The sequence below is a fragment of the Chrysemys picta genome, chromosome 11 (assembly GCF_011386835.1).
Source record: "Chrysemys picta bellii isolate R12L10 chromosome 11, ASM1138683v2, whole genome shotgun sequence".
NCBI classification, from domain to species: Eukaryota; Metazoa; Chordata; order Testudines; family Emydidae; genus Chrysemys; species Chrysemys picta.
This window is the reverse complement of record NC_088801.1, coordinates 19,703,727-19,719,622: the sequence shown is the minus strand read 5'-3', so window position 1 is coordinate 19,719,622 and position 15,896 is coordinate 19,703,727. Positions and strand designations below refer to the sequence as shown.

At 38.2% G+C, this 15,896-nt stretch overlaps 1 protein-coding gene across 2 annotated transcripts in view; it reads right to left on the bottom strand.

The window, feature by feature from the left end:
* Positions 1 to 15,896, bottom strand: part of THSD7B (thrombospondin type 1 domain containing 7B) — a 626,924-nt gene that overhangs the window by 27,984 nt on the left and 583,044 nt on the right. For both annotated transcript variants that reach the window (XM_065561607.1, XM_065561605.1), the window contains exons 18-20: positions 5,190 to 5,331; positions 3,690 to 3,805; positions 2,861 to 2,978 (exon numbers count right to left, since the gene is read on the bottom strand). In XM_065561607.1, coding sequence (XP_065417679.1) covers positions 2,861 to 2,978; positions 3,690 to 3,805; positions 5,190 to 5,331 — 376 coding nt within the window. The remainder of the gene's footprint in view (positions 1 to 2,860; positions 2,979 to 3,689; positions 3,806 to 5,189; positions 5,332 to 15,896) is intronic.

The following is a 15,896-nucleotide window of genomic DNA, read 5'->3' as shown; positions in this document are numbered from 1 at the left end:
GATCGATCCAGGAAACGCAACTTAAGCTACGAGAATAGCATAGCTGAAGTCAACGTTTCCTAGATCGAACTAAGTTTACTTACTGCGGGTCCATGCGGCGCAGGTGCAGGCAAGCTCCCCCGTCGACAGCGCTTCCTCCTCTCGGCGAGCAGGAGTTCCACAGTCGACGGGGGAGCGCTTCTCGGATCGATTTATCGCGTCCAGATGAGACGTGATAAATCGATCCCAGAAGATCGATCTCTACCTGCCGAATCAGGCGGGTAGTGTGGACCTAGCCTTAGATTCTCTGCCAGAGTCAGGATGTCTAGAATGAGTCTTTGAGTCTGATGGATAAGATGAAGCATGAGGGTTTTTTCACCCAGTTTGTGCTTCGAGTGAGAAGCAGCTGGAGGGGCACTTCAGGCTGAATCAGAGTTCTCTGTATCTCAGTCAGGGCCTGGTTCAGATGCAGGTCACATTGCCTCCATTGTGAGGTGAATCTTCAGGCAATTGTCCCTCTGCTTTTTAGTCCTGGTGGGGAAGGAGGTACAAATGGAACATTTGTCCCTCACTTAAACAGTTTAAACAACTGATATGCTGTCTGTGACAGTGAAAACAGTCCTGCACTTAGCACATTGGTTAAACACCAGGGATTTTTTCATAATAAATCTCTCAGGAAAACTACTAAACTACAGCTGCCTAAGTAAACTATTAAACATCAACTAAGTATATATAGAAATGCTCTCTAACCTGGCTCACCAAAGCAAAGCTACAGGGAGCTTAAATCATCATCCTGGGTAGTGAGAAGGAACCGAGAAGGAGGCAGTGGACATGTCCCACTTATGCCCTCACCTGAGAGCATGAGGAGTGCAGGGACGTGTACACTGGCTAATGGTACTGCTGGCAAAAATCTCCGACAAGTGCACAGGGTAAACACACACCTGCAGAGGAATGTACATATGCACTGCCACTTGAAGGAGAACTTCTCTATCTGGTAGCTGTAGTAAACTTGTATCTTGCATTAAAATGGGACTCATAGCATATACTAAACTCAGTTATACAAACTTGACAATATGGCTCAACTAACCTTAGTGAGATTGGAATGTACAATATCTTACGCGTATAAAATATACTAGGTATATATATATATAGATAGATAGATAGATCAATGGTCTAGTTTCCAGTCTTTTGACAGTAGACAGTGCCAGATGCTTCAGAGGGAATAAATAGAACAGGGCAATTTATCAAGTGATCATCCCTTGTCATCCAGTTCCAGCTTCTGGCAGACAGACGTTTAGGGACACCCAGAGCATGGGGTTGCATTCCTGACCATCCTGGCTATTAGCCATAGCTGGACCAATCCACCATGAATGTATCTAATACTTTTTTGAACCCAGTTATACTTTTGGCCTTCACAACATCCCCTGGCAACAAGTTCCACAGGATGATTATGTGTTGGGAGAAGTACTTCTTTATGTTTGTTTGAAACCTGCTGCCTATTAATTTCATTGGGTTCTTGTGTTAGGTGAAGAGGTAAACAACACTTCTCTCTTAGCTTTCTCCTCAACATTCATGATTTTGTAGCCCTCCTTAGTCACTTGTTTTCCAAGCTGAAAAGTCCTAGCCTTTTAATCTCTTCTCATATGGTAGCTGTTCCATACCTCTAATAATTTTTGTTGCCTCTCTTTTGTTGATCTAATAACACGAGAATTAAAAGTCTCAACATTTTTTATTATTATTTTTTTAAATACAGCTTGGAATTAATATTCTTAGCATGTTGGCTGTTAAATAATATATCTGAATTGTTCATTTATGTTACAGGAGTACTATTTTACTGAACTGATGAAAACTCAATAGACAAGGAACATGATTAATGCAAATATTAATCTCTTTGATCATTTCTGTTACATGCTTTGATCTCTGCAATCCATCTAAAAAGACCCCTCCACAGAGCTATCTATCTGTTTTGTCTTTGCCCTCAAATAAATTTGATCCAGATAAACTCTATGGACAATTAGAAATTAATGCTCACCAGAAGCTTGGGAAATTATGTTGCAGATCTATTTTAAATACATCCTACAGTACTTCTCTTCAACTGATCTCTCCAAGGATTTGAAAAACGACGCAAGACTAGATAAGGCTCTAATCTTGTAACTTGTTCTATGTGAGTGGAGACCTATTCCTGAAGTAACTGGGGCTCTACACAAATACAAGTACGTGTGCTCACACACCAAGCTACAGAACTGGGGTCAAAGGAAGTACTATTTACGTTTTTTCTTTTTTAATTCTTAAGGTGATAAATAATTATTTTCATCATCATAAGGTTAGTTGTGCTGAAATTTTGAATCCAGAAATATACAATAAAGCACAAGAGAGGAACTAAATAAAAAAGGTATCCTGAAAACTCTCACCAGCTTTCCTTTTGCACAACATAAATCCTACCAATAACTCTATATAAAAGAGTTTATTTTCAACTATGACTGAATTTTCAGATTTTGGAATTAATTAGTTAAATGAGCCTTTGTATACAAGTCTGTTTTCTAAATTGCATTTTTCGTGGTTGGGTAATTCAAAAACAGTCTGATGGATTTTTACAAAATGTAACAAAACAAAGAAAAGTCCTTTTGTCTATTAAAAAAACTAAAAAAATGTCAGCATATCATTTTCTAATGATTTACAAGATGTTTAAGTGATTATCATGCTTTTAAAATCTGCACAGAAATTTATGTTGCTCTTTATTATTATTTATATTACTGTTTTTCATGTTCTATGGATTGCATAAACATCTGCAGGATTTGGGATGTATTTGTGTTCTTTACCGTACGTAAACATTCCAAGGGATGCAGATAAAATGTGACAATAGTCTTAGAAACAAATTTACCTCCAATGCCGCAAGTGTTTGAACATTCTGACCAGGCTGACCATTTGGAAAGCTGACAGTTCACAGCACATTCCACAAGGCAATGAATGCTCAATTTTTCAGGTTTTTCCAAGTTTAACTGTATATAAAAAAAACAAACAAACCTAAAATGTCACTTTGGTATTGCTGGTCATAAAATTAGAAAACTGAAAATTCATAGTGACTAAAGTGATACTCCCAAGGTCACCTTTACAGAGATTTTTCAGCTGTAATAATAGCTTACATTTTTATGACATTTTACATCTCAAAGGCTCCCCAGACCCTTGCAAACTTTGGGCCCCATTCTGCAAATCATTATTCACATGACTTCAAAAGGACATAATCCTTTACTCATTGACTTCATTGGGACTGCTTGTGTACAGGGTCTGTAGAACTGAGTTCTATACACATACATGCATTACTCCATCATTGAAATCCTCCTTTAGGGTGCAAAGAAGAAGCTAGATGACTAATCAGTGCACATTATTATTCTGTAAAAAGCAACAGAGAGTCCTGTGGCACCTTTAAGACTAACAGATGTATTGGAGCATAAGCTTTCGTGGCTGAATGCCCACTTTATCGGATGCATGACATTGTTATTCTGGTACTCTTCTTATATTTTATTCCTGAAAACTTCTGACCCTAGCTAAACCCAATATTGATCATAGCAACTTATCTATGCCATCTAAATGGTAACTGCAAAGCTCCAGCTGGCAGTTTGGGGTACAGTGTCAGAGTACCGTAATTTCCAAAACAACTGAGGTGTATGTTAGTCTTTAAGCCATTTCTGTATTGTATTTATAAACTTCACCTGCTCACAGTAGTTCATATTCAGCGATTTTCCATCACTGCGCGTACAGCTCAAAAGGCGTCTCTGAATCCCTTGTCCACAGGTTGCATTTTCACTTAGCTGACATGTACTCCAATCTAAAGATACAATGTAACTGCATTTAGTACAGCAAACCATCATTGCACTTCATTTTTATTTTGAATTACAAAAATGAGTTAGTTTTCTTCATTTAACTGTGGGACTTTAGAACGTGAGTTCATATCACGCTAAGAACAAAGCAGATAAAAGGAAGTTATTCTTAAAGAAAATAAGCAAGTCTGAATTGGGAAATTCACTATCATATCTCCAATGTCCCTTAAAAAAAACAATACATCAGAGTATGTCAAAAACTGTTTAATGCTGATACAGTGTATCGTTTGAAAACAGTTGGCACATGCAGAAGCCCACATTATTTGTCTGAAGTAAAATTTCAATTTAATAAAATAGCTATAAAAGTTTCTGAAGTGCTACTGTATTTTAATCTCTGTTGTCTCAAAGCAAAGCTCATCATCAATTGCAGCTTTGTCTAATAAAATATTTTCATTCTAGAAAAAACCGATTGCTTTCCTTTAGCTGTCTTCAGCTGTGTGTTAAGAGCTTACAGTCAGTCTTGATTGTCACTGCGTCCTTCCAAAATTTTGTTAAAAAGGAAGCCAAACAAAAGTGAGCTTTTTAAAAAATAAGGATGAAAGAAAAAATACACCACTGAAACATGAACAATGCAAAGTGTGGTTCTGGTCTGAAAAGTGACCCTCCGAAAAAGGGTATTATGATGTTTCATGTTTGTCGCTCAATGGCTTCCAGTTCAAATGCGTTTGGATTATATGTAGAAATGCCACTTTTTCTAACTGCTAACCCTACAAATTTAGTCAAGGAAAGTATAGATGGGTTCTGTCCTCATGTATTGGCAGTAGCTGAATTCGCTAAAAAGAGGAAAATATTTGTCTGCAATTTTTTCCCCCAAACAGCTATACTCAGTTGTAATTAAGATTCTGAACAACAAATTTTACTCTCAAGTACACCTGTATAACCTATATTCTTTAAAGTATACTCTTGGTGTCATCTGGATATGACTGACTTCAATAATACTGACAATACACAAAAAAGAATAGACTATTTCATTCTCACTTATTTATGATGTTTTTGCAGTGATAATACAAGTAATAAAATCTTATCTTATCCAAACATGCACAGATTTATACATGTGCTTAGCTCTAATGAATTCAATGGAACTACTAACACATTTAAAGTTAAGCACCTGAAGAATTGGTATGTTATCATTGCAGTAAAGAGACATAACTAAATACAAAGAGCAGGTCTGCTTAGTAATAAGGTATTTTTATACATAATTATTTTTAAAAGTAGAACTGCACTTTAATATTATGCTTTAAATTGTCATGTCACATTCTTAACTTTGTAGCAAAGAGTGTATTGAGAAATATGATTCACAAGAAAAATGCAGGGTATTACAGTTCTGCTTACCTGTTAGATTGTACTGATATTGAAAGCAATTTTGATTGAGAACACAAGGTTGCATTTGTGAATCTTTAGGACAAGTCCTGGTATTTAAAGGAGATCTTAACACATGTCGAGTCCGTGTTTGCATAATATTGGGGTCACATACCTAAATAAAACATTGAATAGTACAAAAGATATTAGTAAATAATATAGATATGTATCAGCTGTAGCTGTTACATATATATTGCTATTCTGGCATCAGACCTTATTTTATGTTACTTTTACCTTTGTGTTGTTTAAGCCATTTTAAATGTGTTCAATGTTTTTGTTTAAATGTGTGACCTGTTTTGAAGGCAGGATCAATAGTTAACAAATCCTTAACCCAGTCCTCCTAAGTCTTGGCATCTACTGTGCTCCTCTGTGAGATTATTGAAATATATATATAAAACTTTTCCAAATATCAATTCCATCTCTATGTATGAGTCCAATCAGGATAATGGGTTAAGGCAGATGGCCAAGAAATAATTTTAGAAGTTTTCTGCTTCACACCCCATGAGATCCCCAAGCAGAATTCTGTCGCAATAAACATAAAGAAAAATGAGTTACTACAAGAATTTTTGTTTCCCTAGTTGTTATAGCTGAGCTAAAATGTGCCTCGCATCTGAAAGAGACGGAAGAGATGTCTATCTGGGACACAAGACTTCACTGAGTGACACTTACATCAGATGATTAATGCTTAAGCACTCCTTTCTCATGACTCTCAAAAAATCATTAGCCATCTGCCAATCATGTTATTTGTAACTTAAAGACCCCCACTTAAATAGATAGCATCATCTGATAGGAATCTTTAATACCAGGACTGTATGAAACATTATCAAGGAATATAGGATGACTGTTACCAAGTTGCAAGTTAGAAACATTGTGAAGATTTAAAGCATATATTTTTTACTAGAAAGCAACAGAAGAAATTACAGCAGAGCATTCATTTATTGTATATTATTTTCTGCACATATTGTGTTTGACATTGTAGACAATATAGGGCCACATTTTCAAAAGCATGTGCTATATTATGTAGGAATCTGTGTGCCCATGCAAACTTAAATACAAATGAGCAAATCCTCAGCTGTGCATACAAACCAGTCCTGGCATCTGCAAATTTCAGTTTCCCTGTACACGTCGAGTGCACCCAGAGTTGTGTGTGCAATTTAGTATTCATGTTTTTGAAAAAAATGCTCTCCTAATTCTTTCAGCCTTGAAAGCTATGTGGAGGTTACCATGGAGCTGTAGGCAGCCATGCATGTTGATTATGTTGCAGATAGATCAAGTCAAGAGAGAACGTGGTCTGTTATGTGGGGCCCCTCTCATTTCCTCTATCTCCTTTTCCAATGAACAACATTCCTGTTTTACCAAAGCATTCTGGAGAGGCCTAAGAGAGCATGCTCCCACACATAAAAATATCCTGTTGCACTCCTCTGCTCTCTCCTCACCTCACTTGGGGCATCAGCCCCTATTCCTACATGTTTCCAAGAGAAGGATGGGGATGTACAGCCTGTGTCAAAGTATATGTGTGTCATGCTTTTGTAGGGTGAGTGGTCAATACTCATTTTGTCAATGTCCCAGGAGAAACAAAGTTGCAAGGCATCATGTCCTGATTTCCTGAGAAAGTGGAGGGCCTCTTTATGTCCCATCCATTTGATCACTGGAGTGAAATGCTCCCTCACTCCCCATCGCATGATCTAACATCAGTTGCAAGAGCTTTGGATAGATGGGCTCCCTTTTCTCTCTGACTTGATCTCCATATTGGAGCTGACAGCCAGAAAGATGCTTTCTTTTGCCTGTGCATCTGTTAACTTTTTTTTAGTGGCCAGCTGAATGTCAATCAGGTGGGGAAAAGTCTGAACCCTCTTAGGACAACAGTATAAATAAATTGAGCATACTTAGTGCCTCCCCCAATATCAGCCAAATTGTCACAGACTCCCCCACCCCGTACAGCTGCTTGGGCTCTTGTGTGCTGCTACAAGAGGAAACAATCTTAGGGCAGGTCTTCACTACAGGGGGGCGTCGATTTAAGATACGCAAATTCAGCTACGCCATTCGCGTAGCTGAATTCGACCTATAGGAGCCGACTTACCCCGCTGTGAGGAGGGCGGCAAAATCAACCTCCGCGGCTCCCCGTTGACGGCGCTTACTCCCACCTCCGCTGGTGGAGTAAGAGCATCAATCCGGCGATCGATTGTCGCATAACTCAATCCCTGAGAGATCGATTTCTACCTGCCGATTCAGGCGGGTAGTGTAGACCTAGCCTTAGTGGTCTAGTTTCAATGACTGTGAGGTTTGCGGAGGCTAATTAGGGATGCAGAGAGTTAGAGTTGTAAGCATCCTCTCCTACAATACATAGTCATGAGCATAGTTACTCTAAAGCCAATGGGATTATTTAAACGAGTAAGAATTATGTACAGGAAGAATGACTGCAGGATTGGGCCATAAAATAGACCCTAGGAACAGAAGCTTTGCCATTGTCAATTAGAGCAGGACTGGACACACACTAAAAGGGGAACTAATAAAGCATGCTACTAAATGTTGGAGTACCACTGAAAGCACTAAACATCAAGGCCCAAAAACAAAAGCACCTCAAAAGTTGTAAGAGAAAACAAACACTGACAAGATTTGGCAATATACAAATGTAAGACTTTGGACTCTGAGTAATAAAAATCCCCTGACAAACCTATGTTTGGAAAAGATAAAGAAATGCTGAAGGATTATAGCTTGCTTTGCCCCAGTAATCATAGAGTGCTCTGCAATCCTCCACTCTGTCCCCAATAGACAAAGGGGTAACATATACTGACTTATAACACATATATAAAATGAAGGATTGCTAAATGGTAAAGTTAAGAGCTTGGTTAGTTATATTTTAATGATTTATAATTATGGACAGGGAATGAGTATAGATAAGGTAACACTAAGGCCAAGGTTTTTCTGGCATAAGTGTGGTTTTGCCACTTCTTCTTTGACATAAAATCATTGGCTGGTCTACTTAAAATTAGGTTACTTCTGACAGAACAACAGTAGTAGCTTGTGCCAGAAGTTTTGAGGTGAAAACACACAGACCTGTAACAACAAGAAACCTTTTACTGGGAAAACTCATGACATAAAACCTACATAAACAACAACAAAACTGCAGAAATTATGTAAACTAAAGTTTTGCATATGTAATGTACGGGTTCCATAAAACCCAAAGGGGTCATGACCCCCAGCTTCTCCTCCCTTCCCCCAAATTTCCCCACCAGTTGCTGTCCCGGCCTGTCAGCGTAAGCCGCTGGCGGGACAGGACACTTTGTTTACTTAGGTTTACTTCCATGCCTGCAGATGCTCGAGGTAAACAAACCGTCTCGGCTCGCCAGCGGCTTATCCTGATGGCTCGGGAGCCAAAGCTTGCCGACCTCTGAATTATAGGGTTGGCTTATGAATGGGTCACAAAAATTTGCCATTTTTACTTATCCATCTTGGGGGTGTCAGCTTATAAACGAACCGGCTTATGATTGAGTATATATGGTAATTCACGACAATATGTTGTTAGTCCTAAAGACTGCTTAAAAGAAGAACAATAAAGATATCAAGGAAACTCTGGACAGCAAGATGTAAGAAACCTTCTATTTTTCACAAATGCTTGGGACTTTCAAATACCATTCTTCAATAAATCATATTGAGATCTATTTTCAAATTTAAAAACTTTTTATAGAGATATCAGTTTAAAAACCACAGCCTTATTGCTTTGCAACTGCCAGTGAATACTGAACTGAATGTGGGAGAAAATATGAGTAATGCCCTTATTATGAATATTAAAAAGCAATGTCATTGCATTGCAGCACAAATTCTCACCTCAGTTAGGCTGCTGTAAATCTAAAACATCTTCCCTCACATCAGTGGAGCTCCTCCCAATTTATACCAGTCTAAGTGAGAGCAGAATCTGTCCCGATCTTGGAAAGCAGCCAGTGATAGCTCAGCTGAATGCACGTGCCCAGTGTTAAGGGAATACTGTTATGTTCTTATAGTTATTTATCACCTTGTCAAATAGTTTTACATGGTAATCTTATTGAAATGTACATTGTTATTCAGGAAACAGTCATTTACTCATCTAAAATAAGCAATTGTTCTTAATTATCTGAAAACTAATCCCGTGATAAGTGTCTACCAATAGTTTTCTTGCAATTAATTTGGTTTTGTGTCCTCACAGGAAAGAATAACTTAAATGATTTGCCAATAAAAATCAAAGAAGGTACCTCAGTAGACACTCCTAGTTAGTGTTCTTCTGCATAACTTTACTTTACAAAAATCAATAAATGTGCTCAAAGAAGCAGATATGTGCCAGCTCTGAAATACCTGCTTCTGTTTCCTTCAACAGGATAATATGCAGGCAGAAAATATGTACTCTTCGCAGGGATATAGCATCATCCAGTTGTGCATGATTATAGGAGATTAACATAACTCAGCACAGCGCATTGTATATGCTGTCAAATTGGAACACAAATTTATCGGAAAGCAGGGCTATTTTCCCTCTCAGGTATCTTCCTAGCCACAGCAGGTAGCAGAACAGCCATGATTCAAACAGGTCAGAGTAAATCTTGCATTTACTGATATCCAAATAAATAAGTAGTTTGCTGCGGCTTTGATAGCCGTCATTTTGATCAGTTTTGCTGATGAGCCATGATGTTTGGAAACAACAATATCAACAACAAACAATGCTTCAACTGTCTCTGAAAAATAAAAGATCTTAAAGGGAAAACGTTCAACTGATCAGGCTGAGTCTATGGGAAACATGCAAAAATGCAACCTATGCTAACTATAACTAATATTCGGTAGCATTATTTGTTAAATTTCCCTTTACCTAAGTTGAAAAGTCAGGGTAGTGCTAGAATTGATTTTCTGGCCTTACTCTTTCATGTTATCTATTTAAAAAATTGAAGCAAATATTTTTGGACTGTGAAAGAGGCAGGAGGGAATGACTTGCAATTAAAAAAATTAAGTCTGGTATTTTCAAAGCTCCCTTTTGTGCCTGAGTACTCAAATCCCATGGAACTTCAGTGAGATTTGGATACCTAACTCTTTTAGGAACCTTTGAAAATCCAGCCTAGAAGAATAAAATATTTACAGTCTGGTTAATCAACTAGGATGGGTATAACAGTGTACGAGTAGTTGATGGGTATAAATAGTAAACACTAAGAAGGGAGAGGGATTGGTTAGGGTGATACACAGCAGGTGTGAAGTAAACAAACATTTAAGTTGCGTACCAGGAAAAACTCCCAATGGTGATATTATTAGTATCATAATCACTTGCTGTTTATATCATTAGATCCTGCATTGGGATCTGCTAGTGCAGACTTCTGTACCTGTTAGTAGAGTCACACTGATGTCAGTCAGACTTTGCACATGGGTGCAGAGTGCACATTAGCGTGTTTGGAAGGGAGACTTAAGCAGCTCTGCAAACCTATGAGTGTCTGTATGTATACCAAACCATTACGAAATGCGTCCCCACCCCAAAGAGCTTACCATCTAAACTAGACAACATGCAAACTAGGAAAGATACAGTTTGGAGAAATAAGAGTGTGGAGAAATTATCTGAGGAAAACAAACTAGGAATAATTCCTGGAAGGAATGGATTTTGAAGAGGGATTTGTGGCAGGCTAGAGATACACATGAAGAGAGATTGATACAAGAGCAGGGGCCACTAAGCTGAGAGTGAAGAAGATGAAGGGAAAGAGCGACTATTGGGAGTATAGGGAGTGAGAGGAGAAGAGGGAGGGCGCTATGAGCAAGGACAAGTTTTTGTATGGTCTTAAAGATGAAGAAGAGGCGCTTGAGTTTGATCTCATAAAAAAAACAAAGGAAAGAATTCAGTGTTGACTGGAGGTGACATGGTTGGAAGGGCTGAGCAGGAAGATGAATTCAGCAGCTTTTCTGGTTGACTGGCGATAAGAGAGGAGGGTCAGGCAGGGGAAGGATCCTGTGATTAAGGGGAGTGAAACCCAAGGCATGGGCAGAGATTTGGATAGTGCAGAAAGAGGGGAAAGGATAGTATTATAAAGGAAGAAATTATAAGATATCATGAGAGCTTTGCTCTGAAATGCTGCTCTGTGAGAAATGTTAGAGTCCTCATATTTTGAGATATCTGCCGCTAGGCTGGAGAAAGCAGTAGGAAATATACCCAAGGAAAAACTCTGTTTTAGAAGGGGATGGGTTAGATAAGACTTAACAGTTCTCATTCATTGCTAATGTATATGAATTTATATTTTTCATACAAAAGAATTACTGAGATTCAACAGCATCTTACAGAGTTTCTTCACTTCTGACAAATCTTAGTCCATTAAATAGATGTCATAACTGAATGTCTTTTCAAAGAATTTGTTTTCTCTCCTAATGTTCTAGTAATAACTATTATTTTCTTTGATCCAAGATTAATCTTCTTTTTACTAGTTAGGTAAGTGATTATCCCTTGGTAAGGTAGTCCCAGTTGGTTCGTGCCCTGCATGAGCTTATATTTCTTGTAGAGGAAAATAATTGTAACTTGAATCTACACTATAATTTGCATTATATTTGTACTGATAAACACTGGTTTCTTTCCACACACTGGGCTACTGGTGGGTGTAAAGCTGAAAGGTGGGGAGGGGAAAAAAGTGATGCAACCAAAAGACTGCAGATTCAGGGTCTGAAAACAAGATAGATTGTTATTAAAGGACTTATGGGAATTGAGTGCCTAACTATTGTATGTGCCTTTAAAAATTTCCTTTTTAATGTCTACTATTCGTTTGCACCATGTAGTTACATATCCCATGAAAAATATTTTTACCCAATTCACTGGGGAGGGGGAGGGAATTTTTTGTAGGTGAAACATTTAGCCTACAAAAATGAAGACAGAGCTGGGGCTTAATTGAAAACCCTTTACAAATAAGTTCCAAGACAAGGTCCCTGACAATCCAGGCACCCAATCCTGCTTTCACTGAAATGAATGGTAATTCTGGTCTTAACTTCAATGGTAATAGGCACAGGCCCTAAAATTAGGGTATGTGTACACTACCTGCCGGATCGGCAGGCAGCGATCGATCCAGCGGGGATCGATTTATTGTGTCTAGTCTAGACACGATAAATCGACCCCCAAGCACTCTCCCATTGACTCCTGTACTCCAGCGCCGTGAGAGGCGCAGGCAGAGTCGATGGGGTACCAGCAGAAGTCAACTCACCACGGCGAAGACACCACGGTAAGTCAATCTAAGTACGTCAACTTCAGCTACTTTATTCACGTAGCTGAAGTTGCGTAACTTAGATCGATCCCATGCCTAGTGTAGACCAGGGCTTAGAGTCTGAAGTCAGTAACACTTTCACTTGCACAAGTGTGTCAGACTCAGCTGCAAGGAGTTTCCTTAGCCACATAACTTGACTGACGTGAGCACCTTCCAATTCCTATCTCTATATGACATGTATGGTGTTGAAATGGACTCAGAGATTAGTTTATACAAACTACCAAAATACAAAAGCATGCGAGAAACAAACCATTTAAAAACCAGATGGGATCAGCCTGTGCCACAAAAGCGCAATCACTTCAAAAGCTGTGAAAGACATCATCTTAATTCCAACGGAGCAAATCTTGGTAAATATAACTACTGTATTTCTTGCAATCCACTGTGACCACTTAGCCCCACTATAAGCTAACACAAAAGGAAGTACAGGTATAATCAAGCACAGAGAATCCACCTTTGTTTTGACAAAGAGAAGACATTTATATAACATAAGAAAAGTGTGTTGTGGAAGAGGATGGTAAAAGATGAGGAATAAAATTGTAAGGCTATAAAATGCTAAGTTGCCAGGTATGAGTTTTACAGTGTTCCTAACATATATCTAACAGTCCCTTGTATACCTCTTTGTAAGCCTTGTTTACAATTCAGAAATGAGTTATCTATCGATGTACCTAGGTTCTCATAACCATGCAGTACAAAAGTTGTAACACATTAGCCAATGCATTTAATTTATTGAAATGCTTGTGGATTGCACTATACATGGCTAGCTACATTATGTTTAACAAACTACTCAAAGAGACGTGCAACTCTTAAACTTGAATACGTGCAGCCGTAGCAAGTGGTTTTGACCAGTTTTAACAGTGTTATAAGCCATTCATCATAATCTTCATGAAGATGTAAATGTTCTATACAATAACATGACTAGTCCATTATAATATAAATGTATTAGCCTATACTGTTCATGTGGGGCTTTCTGCACTCTGTAATTTTTTAAAAGGCATTGATAAGTTCATTCATCCTGTACTTATTAAAATAATTATTCTTTCCTCACTGATTTTCAGGTAAACTTTAAAATAAAGCAAGCAACCTGGACTATACTGCACAGTTATATAAAAGCAGACCTAGGAAATGTATTTAGCAATAATAACTAGCACTTGTATGGTGCTTTATACTTTTAAAGCACTGTACAACATCTCTTTCAGGTAAATTTTCCCCATTTAACAGGTGGGAAAACAAAGAGCGAGAGCAGAACTTCTGACTTCATTTATATCAATGCAATTTCATTGATTTCAAGAGGGTGTCATGTGTGTAACTGTAGGAAGTATTTGGCCCAAACAGGCTAAGTGATTTGCCCAAGGCATACATAGTTATCTATGCCTCAGGGGAGGGATAGCTCAGTGGTTTGAGCATTGGCCTGCTAAACCCAGGGTTGTGAGTTCAATCCTTGAGGGGGCCACTTAGGGATCTGGGGCAAAATCAGTCCTTGGTCCTGCTAGTGAAGGCAGGGGGCTGGACTCGATGACCTTTCAGGGTCCCTTCCAGTTCTAGGAGATGGCATATCTCCATTAATTTAATTTAGTGGCAGAGCTGAGGTTAGAAATCCAGTGTTTCTCGCTACCACTCCATTACTTAAACTGCAGAACTTTGCTGCATTTATCCACAGGTACAGCACCAACAGAAATAGTGTACATTTTCCCCATAATGTCCCCTGAATAGAATACTTCCCACCCTGGACTTGGATAGCCCATCTCTAGTTTTGGAAATATAATTCCATGTCTATTTAATTCTTTACTCCAGTCTCTGTGTCTTGAAGCCTCTGAACAGACTACTGATAAAGGTGATGAAAACTATAGTAATGTATACAGTTGTCTATCAAGAACAGAAATGAGACCACTATTTCATTTCCAACTGTCTCTGTAAGGGAAGCATTTCTAATCACCACCAATTCAGACCTGTCATCTAAAATTAAAGTCCCTGCCAAGTCTACAAGCCAACCACATCTCTTGCTCCCACTTTTAAAATCAGTCAGTATTTAAACACTATACAGATTTAAGAAAATAATAACTTGATTGTTACATCTATAGCGCCACACATTGGTATTGATCCATGAGGAGAACAACCACTAAAGTAGGAACAGCTGCTCTCACTGAGTATATATGTAACCTTGTATAATTAACTAATTTCAGACTCTTTAATGTAAATGCCAACAGCTGAGGCAAACAAGGAGGTCACTCAGATCTGATATGGGGGCTATGACTGTTATCAGCATGATAGCAGAGAGCTAACAAAATAAAATTGAGATAATTATTCCAGGGACTTGCAGCACAACTTGCATATTAACTCAGCTTAAGAATGCTTTGATGAATTCAATTGAAGTCAATTAATTACATTTCCAAGTCAGATGAATACACAGTCAAAACATTGTAGGTACTGCATGTTATTTGATCACTGAATATTTAACAGAGATGGCAGAGTTTCAGTTTCTGGACTGTTTAGCTAGTTCTTTGAGCAATCAAATGATGTCTGAACACATTATTATAACTGGAACTAATATGAAATCTCTAAAGCCAAATGCAAGTCAATCTAATTTCTTAATGATTTTTCAAAACAGGCAAGCTTCAAACTGTTTTTATTTTGAACTGAATTAAAGCCTTCATGTTGAAACTACATGAAGAAAACTTTATGGGCCAGAAGACAGTCTTCAACCAGTGGAAGCCATGTTGGATTTACTCCTTACTGATAAGAGAATGTCAGAATAATAGGGAAGCTGAGAATAAGTAACCTTGAGCTCACTGAGTTCAGCAAAGAAAGGAATGGAATCATAGAAAGCAACATTCAAGTATTAGATTTCAGAAAGGCACATTTTGGAAAGGTAGCGTACAATGGGAAGAAGTATTAAAATCCACCACTGACAGTAATGGTGGGAAATCCCTACAGGTGATCCATAAAGGCACTATAATCAAAGTACAACAAGCTGCAGTTCAACTGGAAAAAAAAAGAATGCAAGATGGAGCTGCAGAAAAATCTGAAATGAATCAAAACCACACTGGAAACAGAAAAGGGAGTGAGCAAAAACACAAATTCTTAGAATCAGAGGAGGTGTCCAGAAAAGAGAAGAGCAGGGGGGAAAAATCAAAGTTTATGATAATCAAAGAAATATAACTAAGGCCTTTTACAACTATATCAGGTGAAAGAAGTATTGAGGAGTCCATTGTTTGAGCACTGACCACTTTCAAGTCCGACTGATTTCAAGAGGAGTCAAGGGCACACAGCGTCTTCAAGGACTAAAAAGTACACCACAGGGAACAATCCTTCATTGACAAAGGATAGACTGAATGGTCTAAGAAGTCCATGTCCAGCTGCTATGATTCTGTGAATCTCCTACTGAAATGAGTTTATTATCAATCATTATCCAAACCACTTGAATTCAAGAAAATGCAGT